The sequence below is a fragment of the Festucalex cinctus genome, chromosome 8 (assembly GCF_051991245.1).
Source record: "Festucalex cinctus isolate MCC-2025b chromosome 8, RoL_Fcin_1.0, whole genome shotgun sequence".
NCBI lineage: Eukaryota > Metazoa > Chordata > Actinopteri > Syngnathiformes > Syngnathidae > Festucalex > Festucalex cinctus.
The window spans coordinates 28,465,691-28,484,375 of NC_135418.1; the positions used below are offsets into that span (position 1 = coordinate 28,465,691).

The 18,685-nt window shown below is 40.7% G+C and overlaps 2 protein-coding genes across 3 annotated transcripts in view; both read right to left on the reverse strand.

Annotated features, from left to right (window-relative positions):
• The window catches only part of dhrs3b (dehydrogenase/reductase (SDR family) member 3b), a 224,881-nt gene that overhangs the window by 61,101 nt on the left and 145,095 nt on the right, over nucleotides 1–18,685 (reverse strand). The gene's annotated exons all lie outside the window — the stretch shown is intronic.
• The window catches only part of igsf21a (immunoglobin superfamily, member 21a), a 209,204-nt gene that overhangs the window by 27,148 nt on the left and 163,371 nt on the right, over nucleotides 1–18,685 (reverse strand). For both annotated transcript variants that reach the window (XM_077528427.1, XM_077528428.1), the window contains exon 5: nucleotides 13,985–14,100. In XM_077528427.1, coding sequence (XP_077384553.1) covers nucleotides 13,985–14,100 — 116 coding nt within the window. The remainder of the gene's footprint in view (nucleotides 1–13,984; nucleotides 14,101–18,685) is intronic.

Genomic DNA, 18,685 nt, shown 5'->3' on the forward strand with positions numbered 1-18,685 from the left:
TCTGGCCACCCGACAAACATACGGTGAAAATTCATCAAAACACTAAATTGCGTGAAGGGACAGAAAGCACGTCTCGTTTGGGACCGAATGGGAGATAATCCCGTTGAGGATTGGTCAACACTCGTTTGGATCAGGACAAAATAAGCTCGAATCAAACTCTGATTGGACCATTGGTGGACCGACTGGCCCAAACTTTTGGCCCATCGGTCTATTTTGGTTATTGCGTATCTTCGACAGGGATTGGGGGTGGATGCTAAGAGTTAGGGTTAACTAGTTCTGGCACTATCGAATATTTTCAGAAATAATTGGCTAATCAGGTTAATAATATGCTAAATTCATTTTAATTTTGCATTAAAGTGTATTACCAAAGTACGTTTTCCCCGGATTACTGTTTATTAATCAGTGATTGGTGTTTATTTCATACTTCACAGTCGTATATTGACTTAAAAAAAAAAAAAAGAGTTGGTGGGTGGGGGGGGCGGGATTGTTTTACCATGTGACCAGTTGGGTCATTGTTTTCTAAAGTACAAAACAGATGTTTGCAAATGTCTTATTTTAATTAAACACAGAAGATAATCAGTTTTCTTTCATGAAGGACTACAGAAATCAGTGAACAATTACTGTTGATATGCTGAAATGAGAGGATTTGGACAATTTTAAATTGAACTAGAAAAATTTCCATGGAAATTATGGATGTGACTGCAGACTCTTGCAAGGTGAAAAGCCGCGTGCACTGAACAGTTTGCCAAATCCTGTTGAAATCAAGTCACTTCCTGTTGAAATCAGGGCACTTCCTGTTGGAATCAGGTCAGTTCTGGGTCACTTCCTGTTGAAATCAGGTCACTTCCTGTTGAACTCAGGTCAGTTCCGGATCATTTCCTGTTGTAACACTTCACTTCCTGTTGATTTTAGGCCACTTCCGGGTCACTTCCTGTTATAACAGGTCACTTCCTGTTGAAATCAGGTCAGTTCGGGGTCACTTCCTGTTGTAACAGGTCACTTCCTGTTGAAATCAGGTCAGTTCCAGATCATTTCCTGTTGTAACAGTTCACTTCCTGTTGATTTTAGGCCACTTCCGGGTCACTTCCTGTTATAACAGGTCACTTCCTGTTGAAATCAGGTCAGTTCGGGGTCACTTCCTGTTGTAACAGGTCACTTCCTGTTGAAATCAGGTCAGTTAGAGATCATTTCCTGTTGTAACAGTTCACTTCCTGTTGAATTTAGGCCACTTCCGGGTCACTTCCTGTTATAACAGGTCACTTCCTGTTGAAATCAGGTCAGTTCGGGGTCACTTCCTGTTGTAACAGGTCACTTCCTGTTGAAATCAGGTCACTTCCTGTTGAAATCAGGTCAGTTCCGGGTCACTTCCTGTTGTAACAGGTCACTTCCTGTTGAAATCAGGTCAATCCCTAGGTGTTTTCCCGGCTTCTCCGTTCACTCCTATGGGACTTTTTGACGTTTTTTGGGGGAGAACTGCGTCGCCATGGTAAAAATAATAATTCCCCAGCAAGTCAGATCAAGCCGCATCTTTCGATACCTCATCTGTGCCGGTACGTTCAACGGTTCGGGACGCATTTTGTCTGAAAAATTCCGGTAAGTAATATGTTTGCAAGCGGTAGCTCCGCTACTGCTTTGCTCCGCAACAGTCACATAAAAATGGCTCCAAACAATCACTCGATTATTAAAATAGTTGCTGATTAATTTGATAATCAATTAGTTGTCGAATAGTTAATTAATTTTGACAGCTCTAGAGTTCATCTTTTTTTAAAATGGGATGTGGGTGCATCTTCTCACAGGGCTCCTATAGAAAAATAGTTCTGCAGTGCAGATCACGTGCACATTCTATAATAATAGCACTGTGTGTGTGTGTGTGTGTGTAAACGTAGAATGCTCTATAAAACAAGTCATGTTAACACCATCATTCACACACGGCCTGATGTAGAACTAATAATGGGGTTACTGGTATCCATGGAAACGCCACCACCAAACTCCGAACGTGCATTATCGCACCGAGCGCCTTTGAGCGGGTGCACGTGCCACCTGGCTCGCAAAGCTAATGATGTCGCTTTTGTTGCAGCAAACATGACCTCGCTGACAAGATGACATAAAAAAAAAAAATTTAAAATAGCAGATAGTGTTGTCTAAAAATACACTTCGCGTGAACAGAATCGACATCGGCGTGCTTCGGCTGCTCCGAAGGGACGTACGGATCTGGATTCTCGTGCTAAAGCTGAACTACACTTGCGAGAACTGCGGCGCTGCCGAAAGGGAAGGAACGAGCTGTCACATTAAAGAAGACACATTCGCCGCAAAGTGAGCTTTGGATTGCGTTCCGGGGACGATTATACACACTCGAGCCGCTATGTGAATGTAAACATATCGTCTTCGGCGATTCCTTAAAGGCCGGGCGGGCGCTCATATTTGTTTGCGCTCATTATTGCTGTTTTCACACTCAAGGTGTAGCGACCCTTAAGGTGCCAAGTGCAACTCGTGTGGCGACATAAATTCACTCCAGTGTCTATACGTGCGGTTCAGAGGCACTAGGGATGCATCGGTATTCGGTACAACTTTCTTTCAGAGTATTCACTTTTGAGTAGTCGCCTATACCGTCTTGTAATCAAAAAGAATGTTTCACTCAAATACCGTGGTGAGATACGAGTGATGTAACTTTTGTTTTAATTGCTTAACTCATTCACTCGCCGCCATTTTCACGTTTCGCAATCCCGTTCGCTCCCGGCTGTTTTACTGAATTTTGACTGATTTTGCAAGGCCCACAGAATATTGTGTTCAATTGTTATAAAAGCATGGATCCTACCAAAGGAAAGATTAAAGTCTCTTCTTTCATCAGGAAAAAAAAAAAGTATGTTTCTATCTGGTTCCGTTTTGCAGCAATTAGCATTAGAAGAGAGCTAAGTTTCATCAGTTTTCACAAATCTATTCAAAATTGTAAGTAATTGAGCTTTTTTTTCTAGATGGCCCTGGTTGATTTCCTTTGCTCTGCTGCAATATCGTGACGTCCCTAGTTTATAGCCCTATTTTGTTCTGCTTCTCAATTATTTCGGGTGCAATTCCAATTCGACACAGTACCTAGTTTTAGTTCAGCCTACTTTTCGCTGAAGATTACTTGTCAAAAAATAATTGTCAAAAAAATGTAAAAAAAAACATCTATAATCCTGCTTTTTATGCCTACATAGAGAGGAGAAATACTGTCTGTGTTAGCATCAAGATAGCAGCCTGTGTTTGAGATATACAACGTTTAATTTTCTTCATTTTTGCATTAGTTTTAACAGTCAAACTTTGAACAGGGAGCATCAATAAACAGCTTGAAGCAATCTCCCGCGGGCTATTTACTAAATAGACACCATAGGTCTCTGCAAGGAGACCAGGAGGCCCAAATGGAAATTGATTTGTCAACAAGGCATCATGGGAAAAAAAAAAAAAAAAGCCTCAAACACATTAGATGAGCCACTCGGGACACCAGCGAGATGTGCTGTTAGCTAGAGTGCGAGTTATAACTAGCTTCTGTCTTGTTTTGTTTTGTTTTTTTGCTGGTTTGATAGTTGCGATTGTTTAAAAATAGGCCCGTCCACGTTCAAAAGTAATTGTTCCACTTGTATGATCCAATGAATCATGGAAATATATTTGTTGAATTTGCTCAGCGAACTGACCTTGAAACTCGATTTACTCGCATATCTCAAAAATATCATCTCGAAATTGGGCAAATGTGGCGCCGAGCGCAACCAACAAACTCACCGCGGCGTATCTGCCCGAGGTAAACGCTGTTATAAAAATGTTGCTGAAAACATAAAAAGGTTATTTCCAGCGGGAAATTGGGACAAATTGAGCGGAATGTGTTCTACTCTTCGGTCATTTTCAGCAACATATCCCTAAATACTCTTTCTTTGCTGGTTGATGGAAGCGAATAGGACGATTGACAGCTTTCAACTGGAGGTAAGAGACTATTTTCCGCCATTGTTGTTGCCCCTGCAGTTCTTTCCTCTTTTTTTATTTGCGGGGAGATGAAAATGCTGCTTGTGCAGACCGAAATAGACATATATCACCATTAGAGTGTTAAATGAACTCAATGCGGGTTACATTATGTTTTTTGGGAATGCGGATGCTGTGTTTATTTCTGTCATTGATTTTCTTTGCCACATGTTTAGTCTGAATCACAGGGGAGATATTCCTCTTTTAAGGGTGTATAACTGCATTTGATTGTGTTGCATTTGGGGCACAACTAAGATGGTAAAAAAAAAAATGAGGATCAAAAACAGAAGACGGGTCATAAAATTGTCAACCTTACACTGATGTTTGATTAATTGGGTCACGGTAGCCATCGAGGTAACTACAGCGGTGAATCATTAACTCATTCAGTGCCATTGACGACTATACACGTCAAAGATCAATTTTTAACTGGGCTGGCAGTGAATGAGTTAACAATGGAGGAAGGATGGATAGCATGGGGGCGGCGTGGCTCAGTGGTAGAGTGGTCGTCTCCCAACCCAGAGGATGTTCTAGTTTGGGAATTTTTCATTTTAGTTACTTTTTGTTTCGTTTTGAGTTTTGTTTTTAAGAAGAAGTGACGTCATCTAGCAGCAGCCAAAGGAAAAAATCACCACCACACATTAACAGAAGCCCAAAGGTGTCGATTGAGAAGGAATTCATGAAATAATAAATGCATTTTCCTGAGTGAAAACAAAAGACCCTGCCTTTAATAAATGCTTAGTTTTAATTTAGAGTTAGTTTCAGTTTTAGTTTTAGTTTAGTTTTTTTTTTTTTTTTGAAGTGTATTGCTTGTGCGCTATATTTAAACTTCACCATGGGAGCGACGTCATCTGAAAGTGTTTTTCTATTTGGCTGCTGCTAGATGACGTCACTTTCAAACGTCCTTATTGCAGTTAATATCAAAATAAATCTACTAAAAATCACATTTAAAATCATCTCCAAAGGCTCACGCGTTAAATTAATTAACACAGACGAAAAAAGAAAGACATTTTTGCTCGAATTATAGCCAGTTTTAATTATTTTTCGTTTATTAAAAAGCTTTTTCATTTTTATTTTATTTCGTTCACGAAATTGTTTTGGGAATTTTAGTTTTAGTTTTTTTCATTAGTTTTAGTTCACATTCCCAATTAGTCTGCGGTTGTTTTTTCATCTGCGAAAATGGGGCAGAATCCCGTTCTGTGTACCCGATGGTCCTCGTTTTTCAATGTCGCGTCTGTTCCATTTTATGGCACCTTGCGGCGCAATAACAATAAAAGCTAATCTTGGCTGTGATTCTTATGACAGCTGACCAGTAGGTGGCGGTGTTTAGGACGATACAAAAACGTTCTCTGTAGTGAATGACATTGGAACTCAGCTTTTGAATATGCTTCTTGGACACAAAGCAAACTGCAAATTTCATCCATTTGACAAAAAAAAAAAAAAGCGAGTATCTTGAGAAGTAGGCAATCTAGCAGACGGTTAGCGGGGGGGGGCTGGTGGGGTGGGGGGGACCTAATGTTCCTGAGAAAATGAGGCGGCAGCACCATACTGTGTTTTTGTTAAATATTGACATCATTCCAAGTCCATCTAATGACCTGAGCACTTTGCGTTGCTTCCTTTGAGCTGTGAAAATATAATTTCGCAAATATGCAGCTGAGTTTGACAGGCGTTGATAACAACAACAACAACAACAAAAACACTGAAGTGTCTTCAAATGGGAGCGCAAACACTGATTAATTTTCCTCAAGTGATTATGAAGCTGCCAGACGGTGTCGCTCACTGTGATGATACGTGTCAAAAAATAAACATTACATTTCCCGCGGTGACACGGGCACGTCGCCGTGCCCCTCGTGTGATTTTGCCGACATCCAGCGCGCAATTTGTCAAGAGAGAGAGAGAAAAAAAAAAAAAAGGAACGCTGCAAAAAACCAGACACGTCTCATTAATTCGCTGCTGAAAATAGAAAAATTGTAGATAACAACGTAGCCCACTTCCCTACCTGCCGCGTTGGTGAGGCAGGATGGGAGATTTTGCTTCTGTCCTAATAGCATCCACGCTAACAGCCGAAAGCCGAAAAACAACAAAAGGCTTTTTGAGACTGTGTAACTTGAGAGAGAAGACTTGCTGAGGTGGGTCGCCCGAGACACATAACATAACAAATACGGCATCGTACTTTATCTGTCACTATCAAGACAAAGTCAGGTAAGCTACGTCAAATTCATATGTAGCAGCAGCGGGTCAAACATTAAAGATATTCAGAGAGTTGCTTCTAAATGCATTACAGTGTTCCCTCACTATAACGCTAATTTTTTGTGCAATTTTGCATAATTTTTTTTTTTTTTTAACGTAATGTTCCTATTTTATGGAATTTATGAAGGTTTGAACATTGATAATGTTTAAACAAGAGAGAAATGTGAGAAAATGTAAATGCCTCAATAAGAAAAAGGAATAAACTCGGTGGTGAGGGGTTTTAGTGATTTAAAACATTTTTAATAAAGGTACATTATTTCACGAGTTTCAATTATTTGCGGGTATTTTTTGGAACCCAACCTCAGTGGAAAACGAGATAGCACTGTATTCATGTTGAAGATTATTGCTGAAAAGACTCATTTTAGAGCGCCCCGTTGTCAGCCACGAGTGTGTGTACATAACGGGGGGGAAAGGCAGAATAGCAAGTAGGCGTGGTCACTTTAGAGTGTCCCGTTGTAAGCTGTTGCTACATGCATCTCACGGAAAAAGGGTGAAGAGTTATGGAACGTATTTGCGAGTATGTTTGAAAGTATTAGCGAGTATGTTCGACCGTATTTGCGAGTAAGTTTGAACGTATTTGCGAGTATGTCCGAACATATTTGCGAGTATGTTTGATCGTATTTGCGAGTATGTTCGAACGTATTTGCGAGTATGTTTGAACGTATTTGCGAGTATGTTTGAACATATTTACGAGTATGTTCGACCGTATTTGCGAGTATGTTTGAATGTATTTGCGAGTATGTTTGAACATATTTACGAGTATGTTCGACCGTATTTGCGAGTAAGTTTGAACGTATTTGCGAGTATGTTTGATCGTATTTGCGAGTATGTTCGAACATATTTGCGAGGATGTCCGAACGTATTTGCGAGTATGTTTGAACGTATTTGCGAGTATGTTTGAACATATTTACGAGTATGTTCGACCGTATTTGCGAGTAAGTTTGAACGTATTTGCGAGTATGTTTGATCGTATTTGCGAGTATGTTCGAACATATTTGCGAGGATGTCCGAACGTATTTGCGAGTATGTTCGAACGTATTTGCGAGTATGTTCGAACATATTTACGAGTATGTTTGAACATATTTCAATACGTTCGAACATATTTGCGAGTATGTTTGAAAGTATTAGCGAGTATGTTCGACCGTATTTGCGAGTAAGTTTGAACGTATTTGCGAGTATGTCTGAACATATTTGCGAGTATGTTTGATCGTATTTGCGAGTATGTTCGAACATATTTGCGAGGATGTCCGAACGTATTTGCGAGTATGTTCGAACGTATTTGCGAGTATGTTCGAACGTATTTGCGAGTATGTTCGAACATATTTACGAGTATGTTTGAACATATTTCAATACGTTTGAACATATTTGCGAGTATGTTTGAACATATTTGCGAGTATGTTCGACCGTATTTGCGAGTAAGTTTGAACGTATTTGCGAGTATGTCTGAACATATTTGCGAGTATGTTTGATCGTATTTGCGAGTATGTTCGAACGTACTCGCCAGCCAAAAATGTTTACTCCACATTGGCAGCTCTACGCTTCCGTACGGTTAAGCAATCGGTACTTAATGATTCCCACCCTCTACCGATTTGAAGCTAAGCTAAAGAATCTCCATTTGTTTTCTTTGAACAATTCACACAGCGAGGTCCAAACTCGCCGAACACGACTGCGGGCTGATGTTAATAAACTGTGAGGGATGCCTCTCGGAATGATGTTTCTTTTCACTGTTATTGAAACGTCCCACAGCCAGCCGGGGCTGTCTATCGTGTTTATTGTCACCGTTATCAACATGCGCTCTCGTCTCGTTTGGCTGCAGCATGCAGCCCCCCCCGCTATCAGCAGGTCCGCGCGAGCGTTGTCATGCGACGACGCTGCCCGCGAACATGTTCAACTGTTTGTACTTGTAGTCAGCGGATATTACGCTCAGGCAAAGGCACACCTCTCAAAAGGGGTCAGAGGGGATGATCGTGGCTCCACCAGGAGTTGTTCTCCCCTTTATACCTGCGGCAGCTGCAGCTCCAATGGTATTTTTTTTCTGCAGTGTGGGTTGGTGCGTTGTCTTGCATGATAATTATTTGACTGCGGAAGGCTCGCTTCTCAGAAGGATTGCGGTCACGGGACGATGGTAGCCACACCGTCAGTGTTTCTTTTAGTTATATGCTTTCTTTTTACGCCTCCGTTACTGGGTTATAATAGTTTGGACATTTTTGTTATAGCTTGCTTTTATTTCATCTTGAGTTTTGTTTTTATTTATTAGTTTTATTCTTTTATTAAAATGCTTCATTTTAGTTTAGTTTTTTAATTGCTAGTTTTAGTATTAGCTTTAATTAAAAAAATCTTCTTGCGTGCAAGATTTTAACACACAAAAAAAGGTAAAGTATTGACCAAAAAAAAATAAAAAATACTCAAGGGACTACAATTCCCAGATTCCCAGATTCCCAGACCTTCCTTCTTCCGGCTAACAGCTTTTCTGCCAAAATAAAAACATTAAAAATCAACCTCAAAGGATTAGTAAATTACGATTAAATTACTATTACTATTAATTAAAACTATTATTAAAACTATTAATTACTATAAAATTACTTCACAAATTACTATTTATTAAATTATATATTAAAGGGATACTTTACTTAGCCTTTTTTTTGGCAATCAAATAAAATATTTTGCTTATAATAAATTTCATATTTTCATTATTTTTTATGTACAATTAGTACCTTTTAAAAACACATTTCACAACTTGCTGTCAACTGAAAATGACATCACAAGGTGCTCAGGTAACCAATCACAGCTCAGCTTGTGAATGTCACATGACCACACCTACAAAACAGGTGAGCTGTGATTGGTTACCTTAGCCCTTGTGATGTCATTTTCAGTCGACAGCAAGTTGCAAAATGTGTTTTTAAAGGAACTAATTGTACGTGAAAAATAATGAAAGTATCAAATTAATTATAGACAAAATATTAGCCATATATTATAGCTAATATTGCTATAATGGGCTAAATAAGTGAAGTATCCTTTTACGTTTTAAATTACTTTTTTGCTATAATTATAGTTAATTTTCATTCATCTTGTCAACGTAAAATGTAGTTTGCAATTTTTTTTTAATGAAATGTATTTTGTATTTATTTTGTTAAATATTTATATATCAATATATATCAATTTTTAGCTTTTAGTAGGAGTTTTTTTTGTTAGTTTATTTCTTTTGATTGTTTCCATGACCTAAACTAACCTAAAATAAAATACTCACACTTCCTGACAGCAAGGCCTTTTGAGAGGTAAGCGTGACATGCAAGACAAGGCGCCATTCCGCACTGCAGGTAATACTATTGAAGCTGTGGCTGCTATGAGATGAGTATAACGGTAAAAAAAAAAAAAAAAAAAACTCACGGTGTAGCCACCATCAGTCCCTGTTGGATTCCTACAAAGCAAACTCTGAGGGTGGAGGTGCAGATCCAAACAGCCCCTCGGAGATACAATGAGAGGAGAGGCGGCAAAAAAAAAAAAAAAAAAGCTCCTCCCCACAACCTCATCAGCTTTTTTCGAGTATCATTATTGGCCCTCGTTTCCCAATCAGTGCATGCTTTTGCGCTGAGAATGCGCTAATCAGCGGCACTGGGAGGCCATTAGCGCTGACATCATCATCATCATCATCATCATCATGGCAACGCGTCTCGAAATATGAACACAACCGGTGATGACCGAGTCGACATGCATTTATGGTGCAAAAATATGGCATCACCATGTTTGAAGGATCCATTAAAGAGAAATGTCATGACTAGGGTCATGCAAGGGTTATGTTTACTGTCATGACTAGGGTCATGCAAGGGTTATGTTTACTGTCATGACTAGGGTCATGCAAGTGTTATGTTTACTGTCATGACTAGGGTCATGCAAGGGTTATGTTTACTGTCATGACTAGGGTCATGCAAGGTTATGTTTACTGTCATGACTAGGGTCATGCAAGGGTTATGTTTACTGTCATGACTAGGGTCATGCAAAGGTTAAGTTTACTGTCATGAGTAGGGTCATATAAGGGTTATGTTTACTGTCATGACTAGGGTCATGTAAGGTTATGTTTACTGTCTTGACTAGAGTCATGCAAGGGTTATGTTTACTGTCATGACTAGGGTCATGCAAGGTTATGTTTACTGTCATGACAAGGGTCATGCAAAGGTTATGTTTACTGTCATGACTAGGGTCATGCAAGGGTTATGTTTACTGTCATGACTAGGGTCATGCAAGGTTATGTTTACTGTCATGAATAAGGTCATGCAAGGTTATGTTGACTGTCATGACTAGGGTCATGCAAGGGTTATGTTTACTATCATGACTAGGGTCATGCAAGGTTATGTTTACTGTCATGACTAGGGTCATGCAAGGGTTATGTTTACTGTCATGACTAGGGTCATGCAAGTTTATGTTCACTGTCATGACTAGGGTCATGCAAGGGTTATGTTTACTGTCATGACTAGGGTCATGCAAGGGTTATGTTTACTGTCATGACTAGGGTCATGCAAGTGTTATGTTTACTGTCATGACTAGGGTCATGCAAGGGTTATGTTTACTGTCATGACTAGGGTCATGCAAGTGTTATGTTTACTGTCATGAGTAGGGTCATGTAAGGTTATGTTTACTGTCCTGACCAGGGTCATGCAAGGGTTGTGTTTGGATCATGACCGTGAGGTCAAGTGTCTGTTTTGAACTGATGTAGCCAGCATCTAGTATCAACTGGTAAGATGCTATGTGATGTCAGAAGTATGTGATATCAGGAATCTTTAATCTCTTTATATGAACAGCCAAGCAGATAATACCACGTCAGTCCTGTTACCCACATGTCTAGCCACAGCCAATCAGATCGATTCGCTGTCTATATAAGCCTGTCTGAGAAGTGTGAGTTTCTGTTGGATTATTACCTCTGTTCCTCTGTGCAACTCTCGTTGTTTCTCGTCTAGTCAAGTTTGTTCCACGCCTTCCTGATGTGAATAAATAGTATTATTTGTGTCTGCGTTTTTAGGATCCAACCTCAGCACATCCAAACATTTCATTTTCTCTGCACCAATAAGAACATAACAGGGCAATTTACTGTTAAAGCACTCCGACGAAGGTACTCAAACTGAATTAAGTGTTTTGGTCTCTTGCCCTACTTTGTGAAGTAAGTTGCTTTAAAAAAATTTGGAGCGCATATATTGTATCTTTCCCCCCCCCAAAATTAAATAATAATAATAATTGTGAAGTGCTAAATTCTTATGAATTCCCTTCACTATGAAAAACACAGTAATAAATAAGGTGATCAAAATGGCAAGTATGAACTTTTTTCCTTCATTAAGGCCTACTTGACTTTAAGCATAATTCCAATGCAAACATGGATGGGATGCGACGTAGTTAAATATTAAGACGACACGCACACACATGCACAAGCTTTTATTTGCTCCCATGAGAACACAGCGAGTCCTTCACACGCAGGTGTTGGCACTTGTACTGGCTGATTAAGCCTCTTCTCCCCATTTAGTGTGTGTGTGTTATAATTCATCCACTGGAGTGAACAACATGTTTGGCTGATTAGCCTTTTTGACAAAAACACTAGATGAAGGTGGACGACTTTTGCAAAGTTGCAGCTGCGCACACGACCGACTCATGTGTGGGCGTGCACACTTTGAACAAAACAAAACAAAAAACAAAAAAAACTAGTCAGCTTGACCAATTGAAAAGCTGCTGTTAGGCTAAAACCAAACATTCTGATTACCATTTTTTCCCCCGCCTTTTTTTTTTAAATTCATCTCAGCTACATCCATCACAGCATGCACACTCGGCGTCCAAATCAATGGCGGCGCTTTCAAAAGGTTTGCCGGCGTTCACCGCAGGGGCCCGCTTCCCCGCCGAGCGGGCACCTGAGACGGAAATCGCGCTCACCTCGCGCTCACCTCGCGCCGGGCTTGTAATTGCCGGAGAGGCGAGCGGCGTGGCTGGAGAGTGCATTAGCATGCGCGTGCCTGGACACTGATTAATGACTCCGTTGGGCGGGAAAGGGGGGAGGGGCTTGTGAGGCTCCAAGGGGCGCCGCCCCTCCCACTCTGGAATACCGACTTCATCCACTTAAGCAATCATGTACCGTGATGATGATGGCGTACAATTAGATTTAACGGATTATCAAGTTTGTGTCACTGCCACGATATTATTACAGTATCTGTTTGTAAAACCGTAACCCCATTTTGAAACCCTACTTTAAAACCCTAACCCGAAAGCTTAATCCGAACTTGAGACCACGATTTGAAAGTTGAAGCCCTAATGTAAAAAAACATCCATTCATCCATTTTCTTGACCGCTTGCTTCTCACAAGGGTCGCGGGGGGTGCTGGAGCCTATCCCAGCTGGCTTCGGGCAGTACGCGGGGTTCACCCTGGACTGGTCGTCAGCCAATCGCAGTATTGTAAAACCAAATATCAAAAATGATTTGAAACATTAGATCAGGCACGAAATGCTACTTTGAAACTCAAACCTGAAACCCTAACCTAAAACCCTAATCCTAAATTGAAACAGAAATAACCAACAAACTTCGGTTTGAAACCCTACTCTCAACCACAACACGGTCTTGAAACCATACTTGAAACCGCACTTCTAACGGTACCTTTAAACCCAAGCCATACCTTTAAACTCTTAATTTTAAACCTCATTCCAGGCCTGAAACCCTACTTTGAAATATTTCAAACTCTTCTGTCAAATCCCTGACCTGGCTTGAAACCTGATCTTTGAAACCTAATCCTAGTTTGGAGCACCAAACCTGTCTTAAATCTCTGAACCCAGTTTGAAACCCTAACGATGACTTGAAACGCTATGTTGAAACAGTACCGAGGCTTCAAACCCTAACACTGGATGGTCACCCTACTTTTAAGCCTAACCCAAAAACATCAATCTTGGCTTGAAACCTAAACTTCAAATTTGAATCCTGATTTGAAACCCTACTTTCAACCACAATCCTGTCTTGAAACCATACTTGAAACCGTACTTCTAACTGTACTTTAAAACCCAAACCATAGATTTAAACCCTAGCCCTAGTTTTAAACCCCATTCCAGGTTTGAAACCCTACTTTGAAATATTTGAAACTCTACTGTCAAACCCCTGACCTGGCTTGAAACCTTAACTTGAAAACCTAATCCTAGTTTGGAGAACTAAACCTGTCTTGAATCTCTGAACCCGGTTTGAAACCCTAACGATGTTTAAAACGTACCCAGGCTTCAAACCCTAACACTGGATGATCACCCTACTTTTAAGCCTAACCAAAAACATTAACCCTGGCTCGAAACCTCAATTTGAAACTTCAAATTTGAATCCTGATTTGAAACCCTAACCTTTACTTGCGAGCCGAGCGTGAAACGCCAACCTTGAAAACCTAACTTGAGACCCTAATCAGGAGTTAAAACCAGGAACCCTTACTCAGCAAATCCTTCACCAGAAGCATCCGACTCCTCAGACCATTTTTCATTCCGCACACGACTCCAAACAATTAACTTTCTCAGTGGTTTCCCAGTTCTGTTCCGCTGATTCCGTCGCCATGGCAACGACGCAGCCGCTCGATTCCTTTTTAGAAGTCAGCGTTGCATGCGAATGATTTTTTCCCTCTGTTTCCTTAAGGTCAAATTATTAAGAGAAACCGTTTGAGCATTTATTCAATATAGTGTACTTGACATCAAGCTTCGGGTGAAGGGGCGGGGGGCGGGGCGGGGGGCGGGGTTTGTGGAGGTCTCCGACTCACCGAGGGTGCGGGCTTCCCTCCCTTGGCGGTGCAGACCAGCGTGAAGTTCTGGGCTTGGTATCGACTGAACGCCGCCGGCGTGTTCTCGGCAACCACGGAGATGTTGTTTGGAGGAGCTGATGGCAACACAAACACACAAGCGGGCACGCGTCATTTGGTGGGTGGCAAAAATGTTGAACCCTGATTTCAAACCCTAATTTGAAACCCAAACCCATTTTTTTTTTTTTTTTTTTTTTTTATTCTGATGAATATTGCGTACGAATTAAGCAGAAAAAAAACATACTATTTTCTCTAGGGCGGGGTATCGATTCAAATTTCCTAAATCGATTCGAGAGTTCATTCAGTTCGATTAGACTTTGATTTTTTTCAATTCACTTCAGTTCAATCCGATATTAATTATGGAACATGAACTATTCTTAAATATCAACAACATGATTAAAAAAAATATGCCACAAACATTACATTCCAAATGAAATTTTGCAGCGCCAGTAAAATTAGTTAAATTGATTTTTTTAGGATGATTTATTAATGAAAACACATTTTAATCACTTACGTGTGACACTAATATTGACATCTGCATGGATGAGATGAAAATGTCTTCATAATTCTAATTCAATAATTGTAAATATAAATTAAAATGATTCCAAATTGTCATAAAGTACAATAATTCAGGTTTTTCATAAAGGTAAGAAAATACTTTTAAAGTCACGTGAACGATACATTTCAGGAAAACAGTAACATACAAAAAAAAATGGTCTTTAAAATTCCATTTTCTTGTTCATTTATGGGAAAAAAAAGATATATTAAAATAATCGATCAGTGGTTGTATGAATTGATAACACGCTCTAAAAAGGAAAATCGATTCGACTTTTTAAACCCAGCCCCAATTTTCTCCATCTCCTGGGTCGGCCATTTTGTACGACCACTTGCTGTCGACTGAAAATGACATCACAGCGCCTGCGCGCTGAGCTCGCAAGCGTTCACAATGACGAGCCGTTCAAAAGATTCGGTTCGTTCGTGAACGAGTCGGGGTCTCCGGCTTCCTCACGGGCGGCATGGGAGGCGGGCCCGCGGGGATAACGAGAAAGGTCAGGGCGGCGTCTGTAATGTGTAAATCTGTCAGGCGCTCTTAAAGGGACATGTCACAGCAATGAATGGATCGGAGGCAGGTTGGGGGATTTGCCCGGCGCGCTTGCGCACCTCTTAATTGCTTATTGATGGCATTCATATGCTTGTAAATTAACCTTAGGACACTCCATTAGCTCCCTGACAACCCGGCGCTGCGCTGCGGGAGTCGTCTCGACCCGCCAACAAAATATACTTAACGCGTATGGAGGCAAAACGCTGGCTCCCTCGCTTGAAACCCTAACCTTTGTTAAAACTCAAACGGAATTGAAACCCTAACACTGGCTTGAAAATATACTTCAAAACGTTAACCTTGAGTAAATTTTACTCTAAACGGAGTCTATTTGGTCCCACTCTGATTCGAGTAAATATATTGGAAGAGAGTAAAATAAATAAGTAAAGGCTGGAATCTTCTTGGATATAAACAAACAGTAGGAGTGGCATAGCTCAGGTGGTAGAGTGGCAGTCTCCCAAGCTGAAGGTCATGAGTTCAGTCCTCAACCCTTGAGTGACTTTTATTCTTTTCCAATTCTTTATTTTAACTCTCTTTCAAGTGTAAATTTTACTCTAAAACTGAGTGCATTTGGTCCCACTCTAAATAGAGTAAAATTTACTCTATAGAATTTACTGTGTACTTTGAAACCATATCCTTCGTTGAAAACCGTAACCCGGGATTGAAACACGAACTTGAAACCCTAAACGTGCTTTGAAAGCCAACTTTTAAAACCTATCCTTGTATTAAAGTCCTACTTTGAGACAATAACCATGGTTGGAAACCCTCCTTTGAAAACCTAGTCAGGGTTTGAAACCCTATCACTGGCTTGAATATAAACCCACTGGAGCTCTGAGGTCTGCAAACCCGGGTCAATTAGTGGAGGCCAGTGTTCAAAAGCACAAATGGTGATGCGGCATTTTCCTGTTGTGCTGCATGCAAATGGAATATAAACTGCCAACAAAATATTGTGACTCACGAGGGACACTGTCAATTTTAATGTGCACAATCACCAATCACCACCAGATGGCAGACATCATTTAGTTTCGCTTGTCTTTTAGTTTGCTGCTCGGCAAAAAAAAAATATTGTGACCTATGCACTAAAGGTTTGCGTCGCCTTTGCAAGGCGCTAACCGGTATAAAAATGGAGCAATCCGGGAGCGCCGAATTCACTAAACACGCGCAGATGGGGAACTCCGTCACTAAGTGCGCTGCCAACCAGATTGCGCCCCGGTGCGCCGGTGTTATTTGGGCGTATGTAAATTAGGTCATTTGCATACATTTGACGCAAAATATGCCCACCCCAATGCAAATGAGACTCATTGATATGCAGCGCAAATTGCCACATTGAGTTTGCGTGACGCAAATAACGTATATGGAAAGCATCTATTAACCTGCCGCAACCTCGATCCCGGGATCATGACAGCAGTGCACGTGGCACGGTGCGCGTCTCTTTCTGGTCCCATGTGGCCCCCTCGTACGGTGCTTCTCAATTATTTTCTGTCACTATTTCAGAAACACGGCACTAGTAGCACTGATGAAAAATGGTTGGTTTCCCCATCTCTGATTTAGAGGAAAATGTACAGCATCTTTCGAATCTGATATGAATATGAATATTAACAACAATAACAGTTAAATCACAGCCTTCGCCAGCCGGATAATCGTTTCTAATCCCCTGACGTGACGATCGAGTTACCTTTGCCGGCGAGCGTCTTACAATCAGCGCTCTTGACTTCTTGCTGCATAAACTGTGGGGATAAATAATTGATCAGGACACGCTCTTGTTTCCCACCACGTGAGGCCGAGCAGCGCCGGCAGAATAAAAACACATTCTGCCAAGGATGAAGACGCTCGTCTGAGCCTCCGACCGACCGCACGGTTGCCCACTCCCGGAAAAAAAGCTCCGGTCCAGTTCTCTGCAACTCGTACGCTCGCACCCGAGGCAAAAAAAATGCAACAAAAACGTTCGAGCAGTGTGCAAAACATTACGAGAACTTCTCGGAGAAAGGGACATTTCAAAAGCACAGAAACAGTTTTTTTTGGGAAAAATAAAGTCAATCCGGAGCTTTCATTCAAGACGCAAAAAAAAAAAAAAAAAAAAAAAAAAAAGAGATTGAAGCGCAAGATTTAAAAATTCCAACTCGGTCGTCTCGCCTTTCTCCTCCTTACATAATGAAAGAGGCTCGCTCGGCTTACACGCGGCGCCGAGGCAGAAACATCTCGGCTGGAATTCCGAATGTGTTCGCGTTCCGCTATTTTGCCGGGAATTATTAATCACATTGATGCACGTCAGGTGAGCGCTTGCGACGCCGCCTGTGGATGTGACATTCATTTGTCCCTTTCTGTTGGAATTTATTCACGTCTCTGTGAAAATGTCACTGCAGCACATCTTTCCTTTTTTCTCCATTTTTGTCATTCAATTCATGGATTGTTTGTATGCACCATAGACAAAAGATGCAACTTTAGATGACCGGAAGGAAATTGACTCGAGAACACCAAACTAGCCTGACCCGCTACTTTGAATCTCAAACAACAGGGTCAAAACTGTAATTGCAAACCCGAACCCCGCCTTAAAACCCTACTTTGAAATCTTAATCCTAAACTTGAAATTTTATGTGGAATTCCTAGCCCAGTCTTAAATCCATAAACCTCGTTTGAAACTCTAAATTGAACCCCTAATACTGCTTTGAAACCCTTCCAATCTGTAATCCATGCTTGAAGCCCTGTTCAAAAACCCTAAACCTGTTTTTTTTTTTTTTTTTTTTATACTGATTTGGAAACCATAATCCTGGCACCTTCAAACCTTATATGGAATTCCAAACACTGTCTAAAATCCCTAATCCCAGTTTGAAATGCTTGCAGCATATTGAAGCCTTCACAGTATCTTGAAACCCTACTTTGAATGTCAGGTTTGAAACCCTAACTCGAAACCCTAACAATGTCTTGAAACCCATATTTTATGGATGGATGGATGGATGGATGGATGGATGGATGGATGGATGGATGGATGGATAATCCTAGTTTGAAACCCTAAACAATGCTTAAAACTCTCGTTTGTAACTCCAACAAGGGCTGGAAAGCTAACCCTAATCCTGTCCGTGGTTTAACTTCATATGGAATTTCCGAACTCTGTAAAGACATAATCCAGGCTTGAAACCCGACTTTGAATTCCTAACCCAGGCATGAAACATTAACTCAAAGGCATAGCCCTGCTTGGTAACCCTAATTTAGAATCCTTACCTAGGTTCGAAAACTCTAGTTGAAACTGTAAAACTGTCTTGAAACCTTAATTTTAAGACCCCAGTCCGGAAAACCTGAATCAATGCCTTACAATGTTAAAAGGAACCCCGACTGAAATGCCAAGTTTGCACTATATGATTTATTTGGTTGCTACTAACATAACTATGAGATTCCTTTTTCAAAAATCATTTCCACTTTTTTAACTCATTCACTCGCCGCCATTTTCACATTTCGCAATCCCGTTCGCTCCCGGCTGTTTGACTGGATTTTGACTGATTTTGCAAGGCCCACAGAATATTGTGTTCAATTGCTATAAAAGCATGGAACCTATCAAAAGAAAGATT